The 26,137-nt window shown below is 41.0% G+C and overlaps 1 protein-coding gene across 1 annotated transcript in view; it reads left to right on the top strand.

Moving 5' to 3' along the window:
- Asap1 (ArfGAP with SH3 domain, ankyrin repeat and PH domain 1) overlaps positions 1-26,137 on the top strand; it is a 292,373-nt gene that overhangs the window by 149,843 nt on the left and 116,393 nt on the right. The window contains exons 3-4 of the mRNA XM_048802408.1: positions 1,670-1,742; positions 22,509-22,654. Coding sequence (XP_048658365.1) covers positions 1,670-1,742; positions 22,509-22,654 — 219 coding nt within the window. The remainder of the gene's footprint in view (positions 1-1,669; positions 1,743-22,508; positions 22,655-26,137) is intronic.

Here is a 26,137-nt window from a genome sequence, read left to right as displayed (position 1 = left end):
CTGTGGCAAAAAAAAAAAAAATTGCAGAGGTATAATGTGACAGGCATGATGGAATTAGCATGGACACTGTCTGCTAACCCTGGTCTCCATACGAGCATCCCAGTAGGAAAAGCAAGCACCTTTGGATTTGATAGACATTAAAGTGAAATGTGACTACAACAGTTTCTGGCTCTGACCTTGGGCAAATGAGTTAAATTTCCCTCCCTCCATTCCTACAAATATTTAATAAAGGCCCATCACAGTTTCTTTTCCAAAAATGGAGCTGATACTTCACAGAGTTGTTTTTTAAAGATTCATTGCAAGAAGATAATTGAAAGCATATGTATCTTATGTAACAAGTATTCTGCCTGACCTGCAGTCAGTGCTCAGTAAACTTTTCTTGCATTATTTAGGACTTGTTGCAAGTGACAGGATCCCAACCTCAACTGACTGAAACAGAAAGAATTTATCTCATATACTCAAACTGCAGTAAGGTTAGCTGCGACTCTGATGCAGCCAGGACTTTCTCTACCTCATCTCTGTTGCTTTGTTACTGTTAACGTCGGATCTGGCCAGATTCTTTACACATCTAGAAACAAAACCACTGGTGGTCCCAGGCTAACCTTATCAAAAAGAGACTGGGCATTGGATCCCTGTTCTCAAGCCCAGAAATCCTGAGAAGGACTTAGAGCCCAGCATGGGTCAGGTTCCCACCTGACCAGTTACAGGTGTCTGGAGAGCTGAAGGGAAATGGCTCATGAACCACGACTGAACTATATGTTTAGAAAGGCAGGAAAGAAGAAAGGGAACAACAGGTGCCCGCTGCCATTGCATTGTCCCTTTCAACTCTCCACGACCCTCAGGGAAGGCTTACCCCTCTGTGGGCTTCCATTCTGTCATCTGAAGTTCTGAGGCATAAGTACTATGATGGATGTCCGGGTGCACGTAATGTTTTAAACTGTGCGTCTACTTGAGCTTATTGTTCTGCTCTTTGCTTCAGCCTTCCAAAACTTGACACACCATCTAGGGGTTCCCAGCCTGTGAACCACAGACCCTGGGAAAGTAGAAAGGACCTGAAGTTAGTATTACAGAAAAGAGTTCATATACTAAGTGTATAGTTTGCTAAATTTTAACCAACCATCCATAATCATATAGCCAGCACCAGAGTTAACCCACGACATCCCACTTAGAACACAAGTAGACTGTGGCACATGTGTTGTTACATCATCCTTGAATCATTTAAGAGCATCACTAGCATCATGGTGGCATTTCCATACTGTGCTTTCTTAGTAGACAGATTTTTAAAATACAACTGCCATATGTCATACTTAATTTTTTTAACACTAAAATCCTCAAATTTAAAGGCACTTACGAGAAGGTCATTCCTACTTATTACACTCTTCCAAATGTTGTTGTTTTTTTTTTGTTTGTTTGTTTTTGTTTTTTTGTTTTTTTGTGTGTGTGTGGCTGGAATTTCCATTGCTAAGATGTGTTCTGTTCCTGGGTACTGTGCAATCATCTTGTGCTCACCTTCCTCCCTCTCCAGGTGGAAACTCAAAAGAGAAGGAATCAGGTCATATCAGTTTGTTGCTGCTTTGGTGCTCATAGTTTTGAATGAATTTCTTTTTTTTTTTTTCTTTTATGTACCAAATTTCTAACACCTTATTTTTTTCATATTTTTCTCTTTTAGGCTCTAGACCAAGATAGAACAGCCTTGCAGAAAGTGAAGAAATCTGTAAAAGCAATATATAATTCTGGTCAAGGTAAGCACGAATCATAAGTAATGTCCACAGAGTTTTCTATTATTCTGTTTTCCCAGCATTAGGAAGAAAAAAAATTCCTTCTTATTAGGAAGAAAAAAGGTTAGTTGCCATGGATTTTATTATGTATTTAAGAACTTAAGAGTGATAGTGGTTTTCTGTCACAAAGGATATGGGAGATATTTAAAATGTGTGGTTGGATCAGTCTGTGATAGTGGCCTCAGTTAAACATGTGGGAATCTTTTCCTTCTTCATAGCATCTGTGCACATTTGAAATCAGCATTGACCAGGGGATGATGTGAATATCAGAGCAGGTGTGAGTTCAGATTTTTATAGATATGCCAGCAATCTTATTGTTGGTCAGTGGGATGCCAAATAACCCATGAAACTAAATGTTTTAGCTTTGATCTAGTAACTTTGTCAACTTAGAAACAAAAGGGTTAGTGAATAAGAAGAAACACACCAAAGTAAGGAAAACAGTGGGTACCGACAAGAAACAGGCTACAGTACTGCAGGAAGGAGAGACTTGGAAACATAAAATACATTTCCAGCTCTGACACACATCTTGGTATCATTATTGCAGTACCAACTCACCTGCCTGGAGGCCACTCTTCTGAGAAATCAGTTGGCTGGTATATCTCCTCAGAAAACCCTTCCAGGGTGACAAGAGACTGTAACACAAAAAGCATAGGCTTCACAGAGGCACAGATGCGGGTTTCCTTCTAGCCTTCTTATTAACAAAGTGACCTTGAGATGGTTATAATGTTCACTTTCCTGAACCTCCTTTTTTCTCATCTGTAAAATGGGAATGGGGTAGTACTGAGTTGTTGCAGATACTTAAATGCACTAATATCCATAAGGAGCCTAATGTTCTTTATTTGTTTTTGTGGTGTTGGGTATTGAACCTGGGACCTTGTGCATGCCAGGCAAGCACTTTACCACTGAGCCACATCTCCAGCTCACTAAGGGGCCTAATGTTATGGGAGTATAGTAAATGATGTTTCCTCTTAATTTTATCATTGTACATTTACAGAGCTGAAAGGATCCCCTTTATGGCTCTGACCCCACTCATTGGAGCTGGGAATCACTGGCCTATGTAAATGGAAACCTAATAGTTTCTTATCTTCTTTCAGTCCCCCAGACCTCAAGACAGTCTCTAAAAGTAATCGTTAACACCTTTTGCACCCCATTTTTTTGATACTACTCCCTAAATCTTTATATTCAATAAAATATCGATTTTTCTTTTTTCTTTTTTTTTTGGGGGGGGGGTTGTTTTGTTTTTTGATATTGGGAATTGAACCCAGGGGCACTTAACCACTGAGCCACATTCCCAGCCCCTTTTGGTATTTTATTAGAGATAGGGTCTCACTAATTTGCTTTAGGTCTTGCTGAGTTGCCGAGGCTGGCTTTGAACTCGTGATCCTCCTGCTTCAGTCTCTCAAGCCACTGGGATTACAGGCATGCGCCACAGTGCCCAACATCAATAAAATATTAATGTCTAATTAAGGTAGATAAATAATGGTGGTCTTGTTGTGTTGTGGCCAAATCTTGTTTTAAGTTTTGGTCTAAATTACCTGCCTAATTCATAACTTCTGTCCTTTGCTTCATCTTAATGAATTTGCACAGTGTGGTAGGCCCTGAATCAATCTCGGCTCTTTAGGGTGGTATGTGGAGTAAATAACTAGAAGGTGTCACAGGGGTCTTTTGAGGGGCTGGTACTCTTGTTTTTCTTGAATTGATTGGTGTTACATGGTAAAGTTGACTTTGTGATAATTCATCAAATGCTACTCTTAGTATTTATGCGCTTTCTGAGTTATGCATGTTATGCACCAAAAATATATATATTTGAAATATATACAAGGAGATTCATTGGAGCCTTTGTTGGGATTTGAAGAAACATAAAATAAATGGTATTTGAAAGAGAGTGTGTATATGTGTAGAACACAGTACACCCTTTTTAAAAAGAAACTCAAGGTCCAAGTTTAAGTCCTAGCTTTGCCCTACTTGTTAAAGTTAAGTAAATTGTTTAACTTCTTGACTTTGAGTCTTGAATTTCCTCCCATAAAATAAGAAGATATTATCTAATTTGCAGTGTATTGTATAGACAAAATGAGAACGCTTAGGGCCCCTAATATACTATCTACCACGTGGTGGATGCTTAATAAATTGTAGGTAGGAAGCATGGCAGATCCAGTCATTAGTCAGCTTTTTACCACTATAATAAAATACTTGAGAAAATCAGCTTAAAGGAGGAAAGATTTATTTTGGCTCACAATTTCAGAAGTTTCAGTGTGTGATTGTTTGGCGCTGTTGCTTTGGGCCTATGGCAAGGCACAATATCAGGGTGGAGGGAATGTGGTGGAACAAAGCTGTTCACTCTACAGTGGCCAGGGCGCAGAGAGAGAGAAAGGTGCCAGGATCCCCAAGTACCTGTGTGGCCCTTCCTCCAACTAGGCTCCACTTCCTGAAGGACCCTTCCTCTTCAGGAGTGCCAGGAGTGGGTCACCAAGCCTCCCACACACTGCCCTCTGAGGGACATTTAAGATCTAAACCACAACACACAGCATGAGTGCCATCTCTATTTTATTTCATGAATCTACAGATAACATTGGAGCAGTGTGATTTTATAAAGAGCTTAATGAGCCATTTTCTGCCTGAGGAACAACTGTCAGTTCTCCACATCATTATGGCTCATGCTGGAGGCTCCAAGCTTGTGAGCCACAGAAGGGAGACCCTTGCTCCAAGCTAGGAGGTGCTGCCATCTCTACCCTTTTCCAAATGTGCTTCCTTTGCCACAATGACCTTGTCATGCAACGGCTCACGCAAAGGCTTTTTTACTTGAGGACATGCTTCATTTTGTTGTTTAAAGGGTTTCTTTAGGTCACAGCTGCCCTGAAATGATGTATGACCCCTCTGTAAAGGGGAGAATTCAAGGGTCTCTGCAGAGTTGGGTGTCATCTCCTCTACTACACTGCACTTTCTTTGTGGATGGGGCCACTGATGAGTTTGGGTCCCTCGGCCTTCTATATGATTGCCCCCTGGGTCTGCATTATCCATTAGAGCACCCTCTAGTTGCACATAGCTTTTTAAATTTAAATTAATTAATAGTCAAGTAAGATTTAAAGGCTGTTCCTCGATGTTGCAGTAGCCATGTTTCAAAGACTCAAGGGCCACACATGACTAATGGCTAACATATTGGTTGGTGTAGGTGTAGTATATCTCCCTCATCACAGGAGGTCCTTCCATTCAGTGCTTCTGTAGGAGAACACATGTCCCAGTGTGTTGTGTTTGCTGACCAACTCTGTTGAATTAGACCAGTGATTCTGCCCCCTGGATGTTCATTAGAATCCTCTGAAGTACTCTTAAAAAACAAAAATAGGGACAGATGTCCCTTAGGCCCAGACTCTAAAGTTGTTGCAGATATTAAAGTGTAAATGATATGTATTACTTACCAAGTGAGTCTAACTTGTAGCTACAATGGAAAACTGCTGCACTGACCTATGAACTCCTTGGTGAGGGCTGGTACTGTGACTTCCATGTCTGTTTTGTGCTTTTGTCAACATTGCTTATTCAGCAACTACTTATTGAGCACCTGTCATATGTTACTGTTTTAGATGTTGGGTACATGGGGTCAGACAGTCTCTATCTCCGTGAATGTTTTGGTCAGTGAGGGAGAGAAATGTTAGTCGGCTCATCAAACTGGAAAGTAACTATAATTAGAAACTAGAAAGTGTTGTAAAGGGAAGCTCAAGGGTACAGTGAGGGGAGTGACAGTGTGAGGGAGGGGGCTGAGAGCAGGAAATGGCATTCATTGGGTGTTCATGGTGTACTGATCTAGCCCAAAGAAACCTGTGAAGTATGTGCCATTATACCCATTTAATAGATGATGGAATAAAGCTTGAAGAACCAGATGAACATGTCCAGGGTCATGCAAGGAGAGCCCAGCTGCCCAGCTCTGCCCTCAACAGCCACTCTACTCGTCTTCTGAAGTGTGGAAGGGGCTCAGCAAATGTGCAGTTAATTGCTATTATAGGCTGGAAGGGTTCTCCTTCTGAAGCTTTCTGATTACAGTTGTTAAATATTCACTAATCATGAATATTCATGAATGAGTTGTTCAGATATAATCTGTGGGGTGACTTCAGAGGTTCCCAGATAGGGGCCCCAGTAGTAATTGTGCCCATGACTTGGAAATGTGGGATGAACCCAGATCCTTACAAGCTCTCACAGACTTCTAGGGCCTGATGGGTTTCTGCAATCACAAACCAGTGTGGCATATTCAGAGTTTTGGTCAGCTTGCGTGGGCAGCACTGTGACATTTAATTCTTAAGAATAGCTAGATGAGTAAAACGGTGGTGTTGCATATCTTTCCATGATACATGCTCAGTGGAATCCAAGTTGTTCCCGTCCAAAGGTTTTGGCCTCATCCAAGGAAGCCACAAGAGGCTGAACCCTTGTGTCTGTTTCCCAATATGTTTTCATAATTTTCTTGTTTTCTCACAGTGCTTAAGTGACAGAGAAGCCTCGTGATAGTCTTTAAAGATTTAAGAAATGTTTTCTTTTATAATTCTAACTGGAAATTACCAGCAACTTAGCTTCCCAAAGTGATTTGAAAGATGGTTGAAAATTGTGAAGGGTCTTACTCTAGAATATATTATTTTTACACATTAGCTTTATCAGTATTAATTAGTAAGTAGTGTTATATTTTAAGAGAAATTATTTTTCAGATGCACATTGTCATATCTCTGTGTAAGCCCTTTAGTTTGAAATTGCTTTGGGAATTTGTCTCTCACTGTCCCTGCTGGGTATGAGGACATCTTTTTTAAAAATAAAACTGTCAACTTCTTGGGGGGCACAGGAGAATTCTCCAAGCCATGGAGTTTTCCTGTGTTGTTCCTAAGTTTTGAAGTCTTAATATTACCCATCTAGGAAACATGGTAGTTTAGAAAGTGTACCTTAGTAGTACCTGCAAAGCTTCATTTGTTCTCTCCCCCTTTTCTTTTTTGCTAATGTATGTTTAAAATAGCTAATAGTTTGTTGAGCACTGTGAAGGCTTTAAAATATAATTCTTTGACATTTCTTTCCAGACCAGAGATGGAACCTAATTCCCCTTCCCCTTGAATGCACGCCAGATTTAGTAACTGCCTTCCAATGAATGAAATATAATCAAATGTATATCATATGGTTTCCAAGGCCAGTTCTTAAAAGAGAGAGTACCCTCCCTGTGGCCCTCTTTCTGGTCGTTTTCTTGGAGGAGGTTGACCGCCATGTCCTGAGGATACTCAAGCAACCCTGTGGAGAAAGATCTCATCAAAAGCCAGCACTGGGTTGCCAACCTTGTGAGTGAGGGGCCTGCAAGCAAATCTGCTGCCCCACTCAGACCCGCAAGGGGATATATCCCTGCTTGGCACCTTGATTTCAGTCTTTGTCCTTCATGGGATGTCTGCCCATGCCACCAGGGGTTTATGCATATGGCTCGTAAGTCAGGTATGGCTTTTGAAAAAGAAGAGCTTACCACTTCAGTGCCATTTAAATCAAGGCTAATACTGTATGTTTATAAAGTGAGAGTCCTTTGGTTCCTAGTAAGCATGGGTAGATTGAATGTTATTTTAACAAATGAGTTTAAAGCATTAATCTTAAGTGAATACACACACACACACACACACATATGTTTTTCTCTGGGAATAAAGATTCAGGATAAACCTACTTCTAGGTCATTGTCGTCATCTTTATTTGTAAACAAAATTTATTTCTTTACTGGTGCATTGTAATTATACATGACAGTGGGATTCCTTATGCCACATTTGTGGATGTACATAATTTGATCAATCTTATTCCCTCATATCTTTCCTTTCCCTCTCCTCCCTCCCCCAATCTGCTTGTTCTAGATCTTTTTCTATATTTTTTTTGTGTGTATGTGTGTGTGTGTGTGTGCATGCTTCCCATATGTATCTCAAACCAAAATGTGTATTGTATTATTGTATGATGGCTTCCTTAAAATTTATGCCAAGATATATTTAGAATAAATGTTAGCTTATTAGTAACACATGGTGCCCCCTAGAAATCTATAACATTGTTAATCTGAAAGTTAAGGGACTTAAACCCTTTAATTTTGGGGTGGGGGATGACAGTGGTATGTAATTTGATGAGAGTCTACTACAGCTTGATTGTTATGAGCAATTTCATAGCTTTCTCACTGCAGGAAAGAAAACAGTTGGTTTTCTCATTGCCTTCTGTTTTCTCCCTCCCGTTTTCTTTCAGTTAGAATTATGTAATAAGTAGTTTTATAAGAGAGGATTTATGCTGTTTTTAAAGAAAAAATAATGTGTGGTGTTCCCTACAGGTTTTCCTTCTGTAAAATTAATTTATTTTAAGAAATAGCTCATAATGCAAAATGAAATCTTAGATTTTTAAAGGTAAAGTACTAAATTTATCAGTGGATAGAAAGCAGGGAAATTCATTTCAGTAATTTTTTAAACATTTTTTTTTCAAATTTGAAGGTGCAATATGAAATCTGTTGCAACTAGAGTTGGTAATTAAACTCGATGTTTTACCATGATGCCATATAATGTTAATTTTAGTACTGTGGTTTTCAGTGGAGAGAGAAATTTTCTTGACAGAAAATAGATAAAAAGACAAAATAGCATTTCATTAAAAAGATAAGAAAGAAATGTCAAGGCATACAAAATCTAATGGTTTAGGAACTTTATCTTTTTGCTATATTCTGTTTGTGAATGATAACTGGATTTTTTAAAAAATCTTTTTGAATTAAAATAAGCTTATTAGTAAAAATTAATAAATTGTAGGCCCCTAGAAGTAGAGGATTTCAATAGAAATACTGCAGTGGTGATTTTTGAGCCAAGTCGGAACAAATTTCTTTGGGCCTTCAAGGCCCTTTGCATTCTTGTGGGTCCATTATTGCACTTCAGAGCTGAAAACAAACTGAAATAATGAGTTCCTTGAATGGTTCAGGAAAGGGTCCCCCCAGCCCCCGCCACCAAATGAGTATACTTACCCAGAAGAACATTGCTCCTCAAATTATAGGGGATGAAATGGGAGGGACTGAAAGAATGCCTTTAGAAAACTGGAATCTCTTTTTAAAATAATCTTAAAACTCCTTTTTTAAAGAAGTTTCAATTTTGTATTCTAGCTATTGGCTCAAATATCCTGTTACTTGAAGTCAGAAGCTGTGTGTGTGTGTATGTGTATGTGTGGGGTGTGTGTGTGTACACACATGTCCTCCATTCTGGTCAGAGAATGAGTGCTCTCATTTTTATTGAAAATGAGTTATTTTTTATGATATGCTTCTGAAACTTACGGAGTAGACATGACAGGAAATTATTTTAAATAAATTGTGAGCACTCATTCCAGGACCGGTAGTTTGGGATTTTTTAAAGCCTCAATTCAACAAGAAAACTTCTTGGTGAATATAAGAACGTGCTTCTGTGCCCTAATGGTCCTGTCTTGGTAGAAATAATAATAGCCTCATTTGTCATTCACCAGGTGAAATCGATTGTGGTTTTCAGTCCTTGTCAGCTAATCCTCTTTATGGTTTACACGAAAATTCAGATCCATGACCACCTGTAGTTTTCTCGAAGGACCTGCTCTCAGCCTTACACAGACCCTCCTTGACATTACAGGCAAGATTCTGTGTCCTACCTATACCTTGCCTCACATTGCAAATTGCATTTTGACCACTGTTGGATGACTTATGCTTCATTCAACTAGGATTCCATTTTCCTGTATTAAGTTGTAAAGCTTAATTTCCCTGTATGAAGTCTGTGGAGCAATGCAGGTCTTGGTTTTTATTTCTGTGTGTGGTGCCCTCAAGTTTTGCAGAAATCCTGCCTCCTTCATATACACCACTGGCCAGGTGGAGTATTGAGTTCTTCACCCGAGACATCATCTGAAGGCAGTCTGCCTGGTGGCCTGTAGCAGGCAGTCATATGTGTTTGACTCCCCTCTGTAGTTTGCTTTGTGGACTCAGATCTTGAAAGTGTTTGTTTCCAGGACCAGAGAGACCTCACCAGTTGAGACATTAGACTGAAAGATGAGTATTTATTGATTTTGATGCCCTCTTTGGATATGGAAGCAAATAAGTTATTGATTCTGAAGTGTTTATCACTGGTGATCAGTGCCGTAGAACAGAGCACTTAGGTGTTGGCAGAGGGTGACTTTGCTCAGCCACTTTGCCACTGTATGCACAGACAACAGGACATTTTCAGATCTGCTGTGTCCCAGACAGTTGATGAGACCTATTCTTTTTCTTTATGGAGAGTTGTGTGTATATGGGGGCCGGGGGCAGTCTAGAATACCTCCCTGGGGCTAGTTTTTCTTGCTGGCATTTTTTTAAGTCCCCCCACCCCCATGGGTAAGTATGATGTGTTATTAACACATCATAAGTTACAGAAGCAGATCATAAAAAATGTTATTAACATGTTTTCTGTAGAAGATTCAGATGAACTAGAAGAGGAGAATATAATCAGCCACATTTCTTTTCAAACTGTTGTGTGCATTCTGAATCACAACACGCACGCTGCGGAGCACCCTGTGGCCTCGTCCACACCTCCTTTTACAGGAGGTCTCAAGTGGAGACCTATGCTGAGGTCACGTTTGTGGGATTCATGCCACCTTTGGAGTGAGCAGTTGGAGGTGCCCAGGGAGAGGCTGGCACACCATCCCTCCTCTGACAGGAACACCGTAACAGCTGTCTGGCTTCTCAGACCTCAATTTTTCTACTTATGAAACAGAGGATGATCTCTATCCTGTCCCGTTATAAAATGAGATAAAGATACTTTTATAACCTCCAGAATATACTCTAGGTACCCTAAGGAGGGGTTCACAGTGCCTCAGAAATACTGCATTTCCCCAGCAGCCGAAACCAGACAGAACTGCCTCCTTTTGATTTGTTTCATTCCTTGAGACTCACCAGGCTGCACACCCTGAGAAGACAAGCTTCTTGTCCTCTCAGGATCTTTAGATTCAGCTGATGTTTCCTCTGTGATTTTAAATGGTTTTGTGGTCATAGATCCCTTGATATTTTCAAAACAGTACAGATTTAGACTTTCACTGAATTTAAAAAAAAATGCGAAGCAGACTTCAAGGTTTTTGGAATGGCTGGAATTGAGGTCAGAGCCACTGATTTATATTAGCAGTTCATTAGATAATATATTACAGCATATGCATGTAGCATAAAATATTAATACATACATGACTTAAGTAAGTCTTGATTGGAAATATATGCTGTAAAATATTTAACTGACAGGAGTGGATGATCAAAACAGTTTGAGGAACACTGGGCTGGAGGGTATGTGCTCAGGCTAGGTACCTCACTTATCAGGACAAGACCCCAGTGAGGTTTTATTTTATCTCTAAGTCTTTTATACATAATTTACAAATCAAGACGCCAATGCTCAAAAGAATTTGAAGACATATCCAAGACCACAGAGCTAATAACCTAAATTGCCTTTGGATCACAGTGTAGGTGCTTGATGGAAGTTCATTTATTGCTAATAAAATGGGGGGCCACAGTTTTTTTTTTTAACAACCCTGTCTATAAGAAGACTTGCCTAAGTTGCATAGTCACACTGCAGAGGCTGCCGCAGGGGAGGAATTGGTTGTCGCCTTGCTAGCTTGTCTTGGGGGCCAGATGTCCAAGAACTGCCATTACCTGCACAGCAATCAGCAAAACAACGTGATGTGTTTTTCCTGGCAACTAAGAAGCCTGAGTGACAAAATCCCAAGAGAACACATCTCTGCCACTGCTTGAGGGAAGCAATGTCCAGGTGCTGTTTGAAAGCTGAGTAACAGCCCTGTGGGACTCTGCAGGTATCTTTCTTGGCACTCTGTTAGCTGATGGATTTGACAGGGCCGCAAAATTGGGAGTGTACATGCTGAGCTTCTAGATAACACACCATGGTCTGGGGCAAGTTCTTGCTGAGCCTTGGCTGGAACTGTGAAAGAACAACCCAATTTTAGAATGGCCTTGAGAAATTAAAGGAATGAATCATCCAGAATGGCATGAAAAGAGGCCTTTTAAAAAAAATATCCTCAGGGCTTTCTGCCTCCAAGGCCTTCCTTTAATCTTACCGGGAGACCTGTACAGTGAGCAGTGGTGGGAAGAGATGAGGAAACTGAGGCTTAGGGAAGTGCAATAACTCACTCATCAAGTAACTCTTGTTTTCAAACTAGTCAATGTCGTATCCAAGTAAATAAATCCAGCCCTCACTCCCCAGTTACATGTTTATAGTTATTATGGAGTGACTGCGTAAAAATTGAAACAAAGCATTTTCAGGGTCATGGATGAGTGGTGCTGGTTTTTTGGATGTTAGGTCAAAAAGGATCTGAGCCTCAGTCTCATGAAAAGAAAGGAGCACAGCACTTTTTAATACCTCAACCTACCTAGTTCTAGATCATGCATGGTGAGCTCGAGAAACCAAGATCCCATGTCAGTTTGTCTGTGTCTCTGTTGCTCAGGCAAACGCTAGCTCTTTTACTCCTGGGTGCTTTGCATGCATGTATGTTACACCGTTAGCTTTTACCTTGAATGTTCTACCCCAGGAGTTCTTTTTAGACAGCTGTTTATGGTTCAGGTTTTTATTCCATCACCTTCTCTTGTGAAACCTGACCTGCTCCCTCCGGGTTTTGTCACATGTTCATTTTCAGTCAAAACTAAATGGATGATTTCTATAAACCATGTTAAATAGCAATATATATTTATGTAGAAGAAAGAGAATAAGGCTAGAACTATTTCTCATGTCATAAATAAATCCATTGCAGATGGATTAACTATTTCAGTATTGAAAATAGAATAAAACTAATTATTATAAAGATTAAGAACATGCTTTAAATAATATTACCCAGCTGGGGAAACAGCCTAGTGGTACAGGGCTTGACTAGCATGCAAGAGACCCTGAGTTTGATCCCCAGCAGCAAAAAAAATAAATAACTTTAGAACCTATCTTGCAAACAAATACATTGCTTTGCATTTGAAGGTTAAATTTAAAAAAAAAAACAGTAAAGATTAAAAGGTTTAGGAACATAAGGCAAAAGAACCCAAAAATCTTTGGGAATAATATATATTTAGCTAATGAAATTTAACAGTTTTTGTATGGCGAAACCCACTGTAAATAAATTAAAAGGCAAATTAAAAAAATATTTGTCTGATGTTAAACAAGGAAAAACCAATTCAAACTCAGTTTTTGTATTGTATACTTCCAACACACATTTCTATGACTTTAAAAGGTGTGGGGAGCCCAGTGTGGTGGGCTATAATCCCAGCAATTCAGGAAACTGACAGGAGGATCAAAAATTGGAGGCCAGCCTCAGCAACTTAGCAAGATCCTGTCTTAAATAATAGAGGGGCTGGGGACATACCTTGGTGGTAGAGTGTCCCTGGATTCAATCCTGAATACTAGGTAAAAAAGGGGGGTTTTATCACCAACAAGCAAGCAGCTAATTCTGCAGCAGACACTAGCTGAGTGATGTTTAATTCCATTCAGTTCTGATACTGTCTACCTGAAGATACTGTCAGATTCCAAGCACACACAGTCTTCCTCCCTCTGATGCTAGTCACAAGACCCAACTTGTTTTATCTGTGCCTCTGACCTGCCAGCTATAAATTGGGGTTCCCACAACCCCTTCCTTGGACTCGATTAATTTGCTCAAGCAACTCACAGAACTCAACACATTTACCACTTTGTTATAAAGGATATTACAAAGAATAATGGAGAACTGTATAGAATTGTGGTATGAGGGAAGGCACAGAGCATCTATTTCTCTCCTGCTGTGCCAGTTTTCAGGAACTTCTATGTGTTCAGCAACCCAGAAGCTCTCCAAACCCTGTCCTTTCAGTTTTTATGGAGACTTTTATTGCTTAGGTGTGATTGAAGCATGGGCAACTGTGTTAAAATGTGATTGGATAAAAAGGGTATGATGCAATGTTAACAGACAGTACTGGGGTTCCCCACCTTATCTATTCAGATTCTTCTCACCCCCTCTGGAGTAAGGAGGATCTTATGGTCCTATCAAGTCTAGCTCAGAGAAGTTCTCTATGGCCACCTGTGACAGAAAGGGAAAGATTCAAGTTTTTTTTTTGTTGTTTTTTTAACCTGTGCCAAGGAAGAAAAATTGTACTTTTTATGATCCTTACTGAAGAGAGTTTTAAGCCAGGAATCCTGGACAAAAACCAAAATACATATCTCACTATATCATGGTTACATGTTTAAAAACATTGCTCTGTCTTACACAAGGCATTCTTACAAGATAAGAAAAGGACAACCAGTGGAAAGCTAGGTTAAGTGTATAAACAGAAAAGCAAATGTTAATATTTTATAAAATACAAAAAGTCTGATTTTCTTAAGTTTTTCATTAAAAAACACAATTACAATAAAATCATGGCATTTGTAGGTAAATGGGTGGAGTTAGAGAATATAATGCTAAGTAAAATTAGCCAAACCCAAAAACTCAAATGTCAAATGTTTTCTCTGATATAAGGATGCTGATTCATAATGGGGTTAGGGGGCAGAGCATGGGAGGATTAGATGAACTCTAGATAGAGCAAAGGGGAGGGAGAGTGGGGTGGGAAAGGGGGAGTGGGGTGGGAAACACAGTGGAATGAGATGTCCATCATTACCCTAAGTACATGTATGAAGACACGAATGGTGTGACTCTACTTTGTGTAAAACCAGATATGAAAAATTATGCTCTTTATGTGTACTATGAATTGAAATGTATTCTGCTATCATACATAACAAATTAGACTTAAAAATAATAGTAAAAAGCACAATAACATCTGTGTCCTTATGTACATTGCTGTTGGATATAATGAATAATTCCCAACAGTCCTGATTTTGTGAATATCTTTTCAGAGATAAAGTAACAGCATGTAAGAGTGTGTATATAAGAATATCTATTGCAGCATTTTTTTGGTGGGAAAAGCTGAAAGTTTCTTACTAGGAGGCTTGTTACATAAATCGTTGTAGCGCTTATTGTGGAAAATAATTACAGTTAAAATAATTAGATTTATTTATATTGAATTTCGTGATTCTTATTCAGGAAAAAAAAACAAGCCATGCAATCTCATATTTAATAATGTCTCATTTGATTTTTTAAAAACTGAGAGGAATGGAGTGAAAACTCCTATATTTGTGTGTTTTAATTATGGACAAAGTTTTGCTGAGACGTACTCCAGGTTACTATCTCGGTTTATTTTAAAGAAGCAGAATTGGAAAAGGGAAAATTGTAATTTTTATCTTTGTATCTCTGTGATCATATATGAATTATCTTTGGTAATTTTAAAAACAAATAGAATTTACATTTTATAAGTGTGATTGGTGCTACAAAGAGCATATAGAATGGTATAAGAAAATTTATCACTTTTCTCTTTATGCCAACCCTGTAATTTTTCACATACTGCACGGCTTTATTACTGCAGGGGTAGCTCACAGTGCCTGTCATTTTGCATGCCTGTCATGTAGCCCATGCGTGTTTTTTGAGAGAAGGAGAATGGCTTGTTCCAGGAGACTCCACTACCTGCAGTTTGTGCTTTATTGAGTCCTTCCTGTGTGCCAGGCCCTTGCCTGGAAGTGGGCTATATGCAATTAGGTAGGGCTGAGACTCCCAGCATGGCAAGAGGTTTGCCATGCCCTTGAAAGAAGAAGGCCAAGGCCTGGAGGTCACAAACAAGAGTACTTTGGATTGGTTGTGTGACTGGTGCATATGAGCAAGCGTATCCTGGCTGTGCTCATGAAGAGAAGATGATGAGCACATGTTGCCCAGGGCTCTTGGCACAGAAGACAACTTGAGTCCAGATCCTGGAAGAGCAGCTAGGTTCCCAGGAAAGAGAAGGGAACTCAAAAAGTAAAACTACTTTGGAGTGAGGGATGGTACTTGGCATTTCATAAATACCTGCCATGTGCCAGAGATGGAGGAGGCAAATTGTAGGCTCTTCTCATCCATTTCCCATAATAATAACCTGTCAAGTAGGTATTATTACAGTTATGGAAGCAGAATCGGTGATAAATTGCCCTAGACCCACATCTGGTTAATGTAAGACCTGGGATTTGATCCATACTTATCTGAATCCTCCCCAAAATACCATATTTAAATTTATACCTGATGTCCATTAGCATTAGAATCAGATCTCAATTTAACAAAAGTAAAGATATTTTTTAAGGGCTTGCCATGTATTTTATAGCCAGCACCTCATTTACCTATGAAATGGAGGCTCAGGAAGGTTAAGTACATTTCCAAGGTCACACATGGCCAGTTAGGACCCAAGTAGGGATTCAGACCCAGGTCCCTTTGCCCCTCAGGCCTATGCTCTTGTGTTCCTCCACCGAAGGATGCCTGCAGACATTTGGTTGTGCTTGGAGATAGATTTATGATGGTTGATCTGGAGGCCTTATTATACTTCCTGAATAGAGAGCAGCCATGAGGTTTTATAGTGTCTTTTGTTGTTTTCCAAAGGAGCTTTCATATTCATTGTGACATTTTCACCTCTTGGCAGTCAGTGAGCCGAACATGTATTAAGCTTGTTTTGTAGATGAGGAAATTGAGGTCCCTGAGAAGTTTAGTCACTTGACCAGTGTTACATAGTAGAAGCTGGAGCTGAGACCTAGATTTTTCAAGTCCCCCCAATCACCCAGTCTCTGGTTCAAATTGGAAGTCTTCTCATGGTCCCAGAACTTAACCAAAAGTATGGGTTAAGAGCGCAGGGTCAGGAATCTGTGCCTGTCACCACTGCTTGTTAGCTGTATGACTTTGGGCAACCTGTTTAGCCCCTCTAAACCATTTCAACTTCATAAAACTTGAGCTTTGAACAAGATAATGAAGGGAAAATATTTAGCACAATTCCTGGCATATAAAAGATTCAAAATTTTTAGTGCTACCTGTTTGTGAACTGTTAGCGTTGTGGCTGGCGTGTCATGACAGGACTGTCCTCTGCACTTTGTTCCAGCCCTTAACTGTGGATTCCAAGCAGGTGCCGTGGCATAGGAGACTCTCGCTTCCATGAGAGTCTCAGTCTCGTTTGCCAGTGGAAAAAATGTGCTACAGAATCAAGTGACGCTGGGTTCTAGTCCTCCTTTACCCCAAGTTTTATTCATCTGTAAGGTGCTTCCCTTGGGGACCTTTGCATGAGCTTTAGGCTGTTCCCTGTGATGGGTCCTATGCAGTCAGTGCTTCATCAGTGGAAGCCATTATTACAGGACCTAAGAAGCAAAGCTTGAGTCAGCAGTTGAGTAAGGAGGTTTTATGAAAAAGGCCCAATTTGGTGAAGTGTGACACAGGATGACAGGTAGGCAGCGAGTCCTCAGAGAAAGGCCTGCTGAGCATGTGCTGTGGTTTGTAAATATTTGCAAGTTCTCACTGGATGACTGTACCAGGTATGCTTAAAAAGTGTTGGATTTTAGTGTATTCTTGAGGCACTTGCCAACCTCTAGGAAAGGTAAGCTCAGAATTTTACTGATTTCAGAGTATTGTCCGCCACTACTGCCAGCTGGTCAGAGGTAAACGCCTGGCTTCACTGCGGAGGCCAAGGATGGGCAGCTGATGTTGTCATTGTAAATATGCTGTTAGCACTTGGCATGTGGTTTCTCACTTAATCTTTATGACACTTCTGGGAGGTAAGTACTGTGGATATTTGTTTTGCAGGTGGGAAGGTGAGGCTTAGAAAGATCAGTTATTTGACCAAGTACCACACAGACAGCAAGTGATAGAATGGGAATTTGAAATTAGGTGTGTCCCACTTTGTACTAGGGAGTGCAGGGAGGGGGAAACACCTCTCACCTCTTATATTCAGTGAGAGGGGCCTGTAGATTAAGCTATCAAAAGCCGGGAGAAAGGTTTATAGTATATCAATGGGAGCCTCACAGAAAAGAAGTGAAAACCTCCCAGCCTGGGAGCTTATATACCATTTTAATAAAGGGCCATAGACTGGAGAATTAAGAAGAAAGGGAAAAGGAGGCTTGGGTTTCTAGGGCAGTGGATTGTAGGAAGTTAAATAGATAGGGACACAAATGGAAGGTGAGGATGGTTCTAGTGATGTTTGTTTATGCAGATGTCCCCCAGCACCCCCTCCCTGTTCCCCCACAAGGGTTTTTCAGCTCCTAAGAGGGGAGAAGGAAAACACCTTCACAAAGAAGGAGGCCTGTGCTGTCTTTGGACAGCAGAGGGTGGGCAGATTCCTGCCTGTCCGCTGCTAATTACCTTCAGCTCCATTCAGTATTTAGTGGTGGCATATTCTGATCCCCATCTGGGGAAAGTGCCCAGCTCTGGGATCAGAAAGGGCCTCGGTTTAAATTCCCTGATTTATGAGTTCTGTGATCTTGGGCATTCTCTGCACATAAGGTGGTGGTGGTTATTTCCATCTCAGCAGACTTGGTAGTAAGAGGGAATGCAGTCGTATACATAAAGGCCGAATGTGTGACTAGCAGCCACTGAATGACCCAGAAACCAGCTGCTGTCTCTGTTCTGACTTGACTAATGAGTCCCTGCTGATTGCCTGGTATGGGCGTAGGGGTCACATGCTGGAGTGTATTCGAAGACCCTGTTACAACACAGAGCATGTCAGGTGGTCAGTAAACGCTAACTACCTCCCCAAAGATATGCTGGCAGTTGACATCCTGATAGAGTGACCCTTTCTGATTTACTTGGTAAAACTGTATTTGGGATTTTTTTTGAAGTGAAAGAATTTACCTCTCTGTCTTTCTTACAGTAAGTGTCCTGAATGCCAGAAATCTCACAAATGTTGAGAAAGAGTGGGTCCTCTTACTGGATGGACCAGATTGCTCCCTTTCCCTGTTCTTCCATCCAGTCTCTCCCGTCTCCTGGTTACCCATCCCATGCTGCCCCACACTCCTGAAGGTTTTCTAGTGAAGATCTTACAACAGCTTTCTCCCATTGTCTTGGACCTCTTGAAGGATCCATCCATTTCCTGTTCCACTAGTCCCTCTTCAGTCACACTCATCCCTGTTGTGCGTCCCCAGAGCCTGCTACTTCCTCCTCTTTCTGGACCCGGAGCTGGCATCCCCTCAGATAGCTGTATTCCTCCACACTCCGTCCCCCTCCCCCCAGCTGTTTCCTCCTCCAGAATCATGTCTTGCCTCTCACTCTGCAACCCTGTTGAAGATCTGCTTGATAAACTCTTAGTTTTGTACAAAGATGTGTGTGTGTGTGTGTGTGCGCGCATGCATGTAAGACCTTTTTAGTAAATTGTCACTGTTAGATTTATAATGTGTATGTTAAAAAATACATTAAAACGTGAGGCCTGCACACCTATGCTATTTGATATTGCATATGCCTTGGTGTTATAACAGTCACAGGTAAGTAACAATGGCTGACATTTTGGGGGTCTGTGCTACAAGCCAGGCACTATTTTAAGCACTTGATATTTAATTTTCATAATTTTTATTCTTGTAGGATTGTTGTTATTATTCCCAAGATATATTTTTCTAAACTGCTATATCTTAAAATGTGTACGTACATAAGAAAATTATGTGTATGTACCCGTAACATATACATTACTATATGGGGACACAGATACACACATATAGACTACCTGGTTATTCAGTTGTACAGTTAACAAAACATACAGGATCTAGCCTGCACTTACTCATCTGGTCTTACCTTCAGCCTCTCTCACATCAGATTTTGTTTCAGCTATTTAATAAGCATAATTCTTCCCTTACAGAGTCCTGGTGCTGGTGAAATAGGAGATTATGGGAGGCATTTGGGTCAGAGGAAATCCTCAACATGTGCTGGCTCCCTTACCATGACCCCTCTCTTCTTAACTGAGTCCATCTTGGTTTTCGATGAATCCGTCATCACGGGTAGACTGTGCTGCTTGCAGTTCCTCCTAACCTCTGACTGAGACTCCAGTTCAGGACAGTGTCTGCGGCTGGGGCTGGGGGATGGAGAGAGATTGGAATAGGGTAGGGGACTGGGGAACCATTCTGTCATATATTATTTCTTAAACTTCATGGTGAGTACATGGATGTAGTGTTAATCTAAACATTTACTGTTACTTTATTTGGAATATTTTATAATTTTAAGCAAATAGACAACCTGTGTACGAGTGTTCACCACTGAGATGCTTCCCTTGGAAATAGTTGAAATGCACATATTTTTTCACTGTCCTCCTAAAGCAGAAAAAGAGTGTGTGTGTGTGTGTGTGTGTGTGGTGAGCTTCTCAATGGTAAGTGAGGCCTCTCAGGCCCAGAAAGAAGGTATCGGGGACAGCTGTAGTAGGGAGGGTGATCAGACGTGTGTGCACTGTCTGTTGAGCTGCTGCTGTGCCCTTCCATGGGTGTTTTTCTGAGTCACTTTTCTGTATTAACTTAGGCAGTAACCAGAACTGCATTTCTTTCTTTTTTCTTAATATCTCAGCCAGAAACGCTGATATCTGCTGCAGGCATTGTGAAGTTTTAATGTGCTGATGATTAGAAGGCTACTGGGGCCTCGTTTGATTTCTTTGGCCTACTCTGACACTTCCTTCCCAAGTTATTCCCCATCCAGACTCATGTGCTTTTTCCTAAGTGTCCATTGCTCCTGTGCTGTTATGGAGGGTGTTTGAAAGTAAAAATTTAAAATAATTCATCTCAGTTGTGGAACAGCCTAGGAAATTCAGAACAGAATGCTCTTAACTTTGTGAAAATGAGTTTGGTGAATCCAAGTCAAGAAGGACTTACTGAGCCCTAGCTTTGTAAGTCCAGCTCACTGGAAGATCCAGATCACAGTGCCTGTTGGGTGGGGATGCAGAGGTGAACTGCCTCTTGTGGCTGGTGCCAGGGAAAGATTTTATGTGTAAAAAAGTGGTAGGCCGTGGAAAGTAGTGCAGTAGAAGTACAGAGAATGGTGGGTAAGGGACAAGCATTCCAAGCTTAAAGGAGGCTTTACAGAGAGGAAGTAGTGTTTTGGATTAAGCCTTTAAACTTCTGACTTTGACAGACACCTATCTGCTCATTTGTTCATTCATTAAGTACTGTGCATCCACCGAGGGCTTCTGTGCAAATGCACGATTCTCTGCACCACTGGAGGGAAGAGGAGAGAGGGAACTGAACGTGGGACATCTGAAGTGCTTCCATGTAAAGGCAGTTGAGTTGCCTCCACTCAGATTGCAGTGCAAGCCATCTTCCATGCCTTTACTTCAGGGGTGTGGGGAAACGCAGTACTCCTTTCTTTTCCACAAGCCTACCAGGATTGGGAACCTGTACATCCACGATGAATGGTAATGTCTGCCACCAGAGTTAAAAGATCTGCACAATTTGACAGAGTCACACAGGGTGCTGTGTTGATAACATAGCGAGAACAGCAATAGAGAGACCAAAGCCAAGAGATGAGATAACGTAAGGCTGTTGGCATGGGGATAAGAAATTGTCAGTTTTTTAGGATGAACTTTAAAGGTAGATGGAGCAGGGTTTGCCCATGGACTGCATCTCAGGTGTGAGAAAGAGAAAAAACAAGTATGTCTTGGTGGATTTTGTCATTATGCCATTAAGAAGTCAGTGGGACGGGGTTGTGGCTCAGTGGTAGAACACTTGCCTAGCATGTGTAAGGCACTGTGTTCTGTTCTCAGCACCACATATAAATAAATAAAATAAAGGTTCATTGACAACTCAAAAAATATTGAAAAAGAACAAAGAACTTAAGTCAGTTGTTTGCCATTGACTGATTGAGATAAGGAAGTATGGAAAAGGAGGTTGGGGGAGATGAAGTGTTTGTTTTAGACATGTTAACATTGAATACAGTTATTGGACCTCTAAGTGGTGATAGTAAAGAGATGGTTGAATGTACAAGTCTGTATTTTAGGGCAGGAATATAAATTTGGTAGTTTTCAGCTAATAAAAAGTATTTCAACCCTTCAGTCTGAGATCTCGAAGGGAATAGGCATAGGTGGAGAAGAATAAAGTCCCAAAGACAAATCTGGGACTGTCTAACATGGCGAGGTTAGACAGATGAGGAACCGACAAAGACAGTGAAGACAAAGGAGTGCCATAAGGTGAGGAGAGTCAAATGAGTGACATCCCAGAAGCCACCCAGAGGAAGAGTTGTGCAGGTGGGAGTTAGTTATGGAGCATTCGTCCTAGTAGAGAAATATTTATACACCTGGTGTCTACTCCACAGCACTGCAGTACCACGAGGGAGACATCAGCCCCACTTTATAGATTGGAAAGCAAGAGCTCAGGGATTCATAAGACTTATGCCTATTGTGTGCCAGCTAGGGTAGTAAGCGTGGAAGTTAAAACGGACCAATGAAGTAGCAGGCTCATAGGTGGCGAAACCAGACTTCAAGCATGGGTGCACCTAGTCCAGGCCTGCACGTTCCACACTGCACGTTCCACTACTGTATGCAAAGCCTCATACAGTATTGCTCCTCCTACTTGGGGTGTGACAAGATTAAAGGAAACTAAGATTAGCTGCAGGAAAAGAAATGTGACACAACAAATTCATTTTCCTTTTGCATTCCAAGATTGGTTTTCTAAAAATTTTATGCATGATTTCTTAATCACTTGAAAATATGAGACCTATGTGACTGTCTGACTATACAGGAACTAGTGGATCAATCAGGATATAAATGAGCTAAATAATGTAAAAGAAAAAGGGGAAGCTTCCTTTAGGAGAGTGAGAACATTCAGTGTCCTGCGACCCACCTTCTGTTCAATAAGTAACTGATGCTGTTGCTCTGCTTCTGTTTCTAGAGTTTGCAGTGATCGGTGTACAGAACAACTCTTCACTGTAGCAAATGATAACTCGGTTCCTTTTCTTTTTTAGACCATGTACAAAATGAAGAAAACTATGCACAAGTTCTTGATAAGTTTGGGAGTAATTTTTTAAGTCGAGACAACCCCGATCTTGGCACCGCTTTTGTCAAGTTTTCTACTCTTACAAAGGAACTGTCCACACTGCTGAAAAATCTGGTAAGTCATTTCTTGTGTGATTAAAAAGAATTGTAGTCTAATCAAAGCATAAGATCATATATAGAGAACAGTTCCCTATTCTTTTCCCCAACCCTTGGGCCTAGGGATGAAAAAGAATAAAAATTAAAAGCTGTTTTCTCCTAGATATGGAGGTCATTTTTTTTTTTAATTCCATTGTGACATTACTAGGATTTGAACCTGAGGCCCAGATGATAGCAGGGTCCATTTGTCAAAGCCAAGAGAAACTACTTAATTTGAACTCTTCCCTATTCTACCGATTTTTGAAGATAATCTTTAGCAACTTTTGCTTTTTAACTAGTTAAGAGTGATAAGATTTCTTTATCTGATATGAATTGCAAGTATTGTACCTCACTTGTGTGAAGACGGTCTTGCATTTTGTTCCTGATTTACAAATAACAAACCTCCCTCAACTCCCCCACATCCTTGACCCTGTCTCCCCTACAAGAGAAAGTTTCAGACTTTGATGACAGGAAGAATACCTGCAAATCAGGGATACTAGAGTCAGTGACCGAGGAGGTGGACACAGATGGGATGGAGTGCCAGGCAGTAGTGTCACAGGTTTTGCTCTAACCCCCCTCGACCTGCGCACGATTCACACATGGAAAGGCCAGTGCTCATTATGTTGGCTCTCCTTGTGGATTGATTGATTGTTTTGGTGAAATATTCTTGGAGAGCCATCACACTTCCTCATGAATTAATTTAATCAAGTCTCTTTTGTGCCTGAGTACAAGGAGGTCACAGATGCCGGAGGAAGAGGATTTCTGTTGTTAGCTGGCTGAAGAGTAGCTGTTCCACCCTTCTCCTGCCCCCAATCCCTAGCATTCACTTTTGCCCAGTTAGGGATCCAGGTCTGAGCTCAAGATGTCCTCATGCTGGGTCAGTGGCTCATACACCACCTAGGCTTCTGTGCCTTCAGTGATAATCTTGTCATAAAGCCACCTGATACAAAAGAGCTGACACATGAAGACAACCTGTTTGAAAAACGTCAACTGCCCTTCTTCAGCCTGTTGCCCTGCATATTGGACCAGTCAGAATAGTCTTTTTAAATACGTGTGTATGTGTCTGACTTCCTGCCATTCTAATTGGTGGTTTATACTGTCGAATTAGCCTTACACTGACAATCAGCTAAACTAAAGGAAAATAAATGCCAAATATAAAAATGTTTATTCTTTTCAAAAACTTGAGAAGGATAATTTTGAGCACAGGAACTAACAAGACCACAGTATTGTTGCAAATCTTAGACTGGCAGAATTTCTTTTATTCAAAAGAGGGCCCACTCCTGTCCTTCCTTCTGGGTGTTGCCTGCCTTTTTGCTGGTCATGTTGCACAAAAGGTGGTGTGGTGGGAAGAAAGGCGGTAAACAAGACTGACAGAGTTCACTTTGACAGAGAAGGACTCAGGGAGGAAGTTGTTTTCCCTGATATCTTGCTCCCTTTGTTTCTAGGAGAGCAAATGTATTTGGCCTAAGAGTCATTCCCTTCAAGGTTCCTGCACCAGTAGTCCCTGCTACTTAGCTACCACGTAGATTGCTTCTAAACTTTGTGCGTGTGTATACGTGTGTATGCACCAGCCAGTTGAGCAAGTGTCCATTGTTGGTGTTTGCGTATCTAATAACACTGCTTATCTCCATGTAAAAACAACAGATCTTCATTGAATACCTTTGAACCTGGCCGTGTGGTGGGTGCTTTTTTGTGGATGATCTCCATTTAACATGTTCCAGCAGGCCAGTGTTTATTATCCCTGCAGGCCAGATGAGGACCCAGAGCACACTGAGATTGTGTACTTGGCTCATTCATGCTGTTAGTAGATGCGAACCCAGCTTTCTGTCTCTGAGGCTACAGTCTGAACCTCGCTATAGATGCTGCCTGTCACCTTATGCTCTCTGGTTGTCCTGCCTTCCTAGCTAGAAGTGCTGATCTAGCTATGCCCTCAGATCAGATACACTCTAAGCTGCAGGCCTGTTTCCGCAGCCACTCCCTGTAGAATAAAAGTCTAGGAAAACCTTAAAGAAATGGCTGGAAGACCTACTTCGTTTCAAAAAGAAAATAAAGGCATACTTGGGAGCCTGAGGCAGGAAGATCACAAGCTCTAGGCCAGCTTAAGCAACTTAGCAAGACTGTCTTAAAATAAAAAGGGCAGGGTATGTAGCTCAGTGGTAGAGCATCCCTAGGTTCAACCTCCAGTTCCACAAAACATAAATAGTATACAAAATGAAAGCAAACATTTTCCCTTTGAAGGTGGCAGTGGCGGACCTGGTGATGGGGCAGGTAGAATGGGTTTGCGCTCTGGGTTGGTTATTGAGACAGTCCCAGAGGTGCTGCAGCCTGAGAGCAGCAGTGGCTTGTCACTTCCCTTCCTGTGCTTGACCAGGAGAACCTGATCTGCCTAGATTGGTGGGGCACACCTTGAAGCTCAGGGCTCGGGGGAACCAGAGAGGGGTTTCCTGGTCTGCTTGCAGTACCTGCAGTCCACACTGAGGAACACTCCCATCGGACACTGTCCGATGGGAGTGTTCCTCAGTGGAGTCTCGATCATCCCATTTCCTTAGACTAGTGAAGACTGGAAGCAAGAAGCAAAAATTAATGAGTCAAAACAGAAAAAGGTAAAAGAAAATACTTGGATATTACTTAGACTTTCAAAATTATATCTTCAAAGACACCAGTGTCTCTTGTTCCAAGTCTAAGTGCTAAATACTGAAAAGCCTCATTTTCTAATTAAGATATTGCTTATAAAGGGTATTTTAATAGTTCATACTAAAACATTACTTGTTTTTATGGAAGAAAAGGAAAGGATAGCTTTTGGGCTAGGTCTCATAATAGCTTTCTGCTTTTGACTAACCCTAGGTGGGGAAAGCCTTTCAACACGTGTGTTAATTCTGAGCAGTTGGAATTTCGAGTGCATTGTGTCCAGGCGTTCTTGCAAGAGTGGTTCTGAGAAAGACGAGCACACTAAGCAACAATGGCTTTCTTACCTGCCATGCAGATGTTTTGTTTTGTTTTTCCTTTTTCTGAACTTTGAATGATTGCAAAAGGCATGACAATCAAGTGGAATGTTGTTGAAAACTCACAAGAGCTACAAAGTTGTTGATATTATGTTACATACGGCTGAGACTGCTTTTAGTTAACCAGCTTCTAAGTTTTAACTGACGTCTGAGGATGGGCAGAGGATTGCAATTTTCAATGAGTCCTGTGAACTCATCCTGGAGTTAACACATGAAGTTGGTTTTAAAGTAACTTGCTTTTCTTACTCCCACTTTCCCCCAAGTTATTTAAAATGCTTCTTTTAAAAAGTTACCCTACCTTGTAATGTAGGATCCGAGAGTCTGAATTGCAGGTGGAGAGAGGAATCAGAGTTTGGTCTTAATCACACCTGAAATCCAGTCTCCTACAACCAGCCCAGTAGCCTTAGGCAAATCTCTTAGTTTCTCTAAAGCAACTTCCTACCTGTGAAAGAACTAACAGT

This window comes from Marmota marmota, unplaced genomic scaffold, assembly GCF_001458135.2.
Source record: "Marmota marmota marmota unplaced genomic scaffold, marMar, whole genome shotgun sequence".
NCBI lineage: Eukaryota > Metazoa > Chordata > Mammalia > Rodentia > Sciuridae > Marmota > Marmota marmota.
This window is presented reverse-complemented; position numbering and strand designations above follow the sequence as displayed.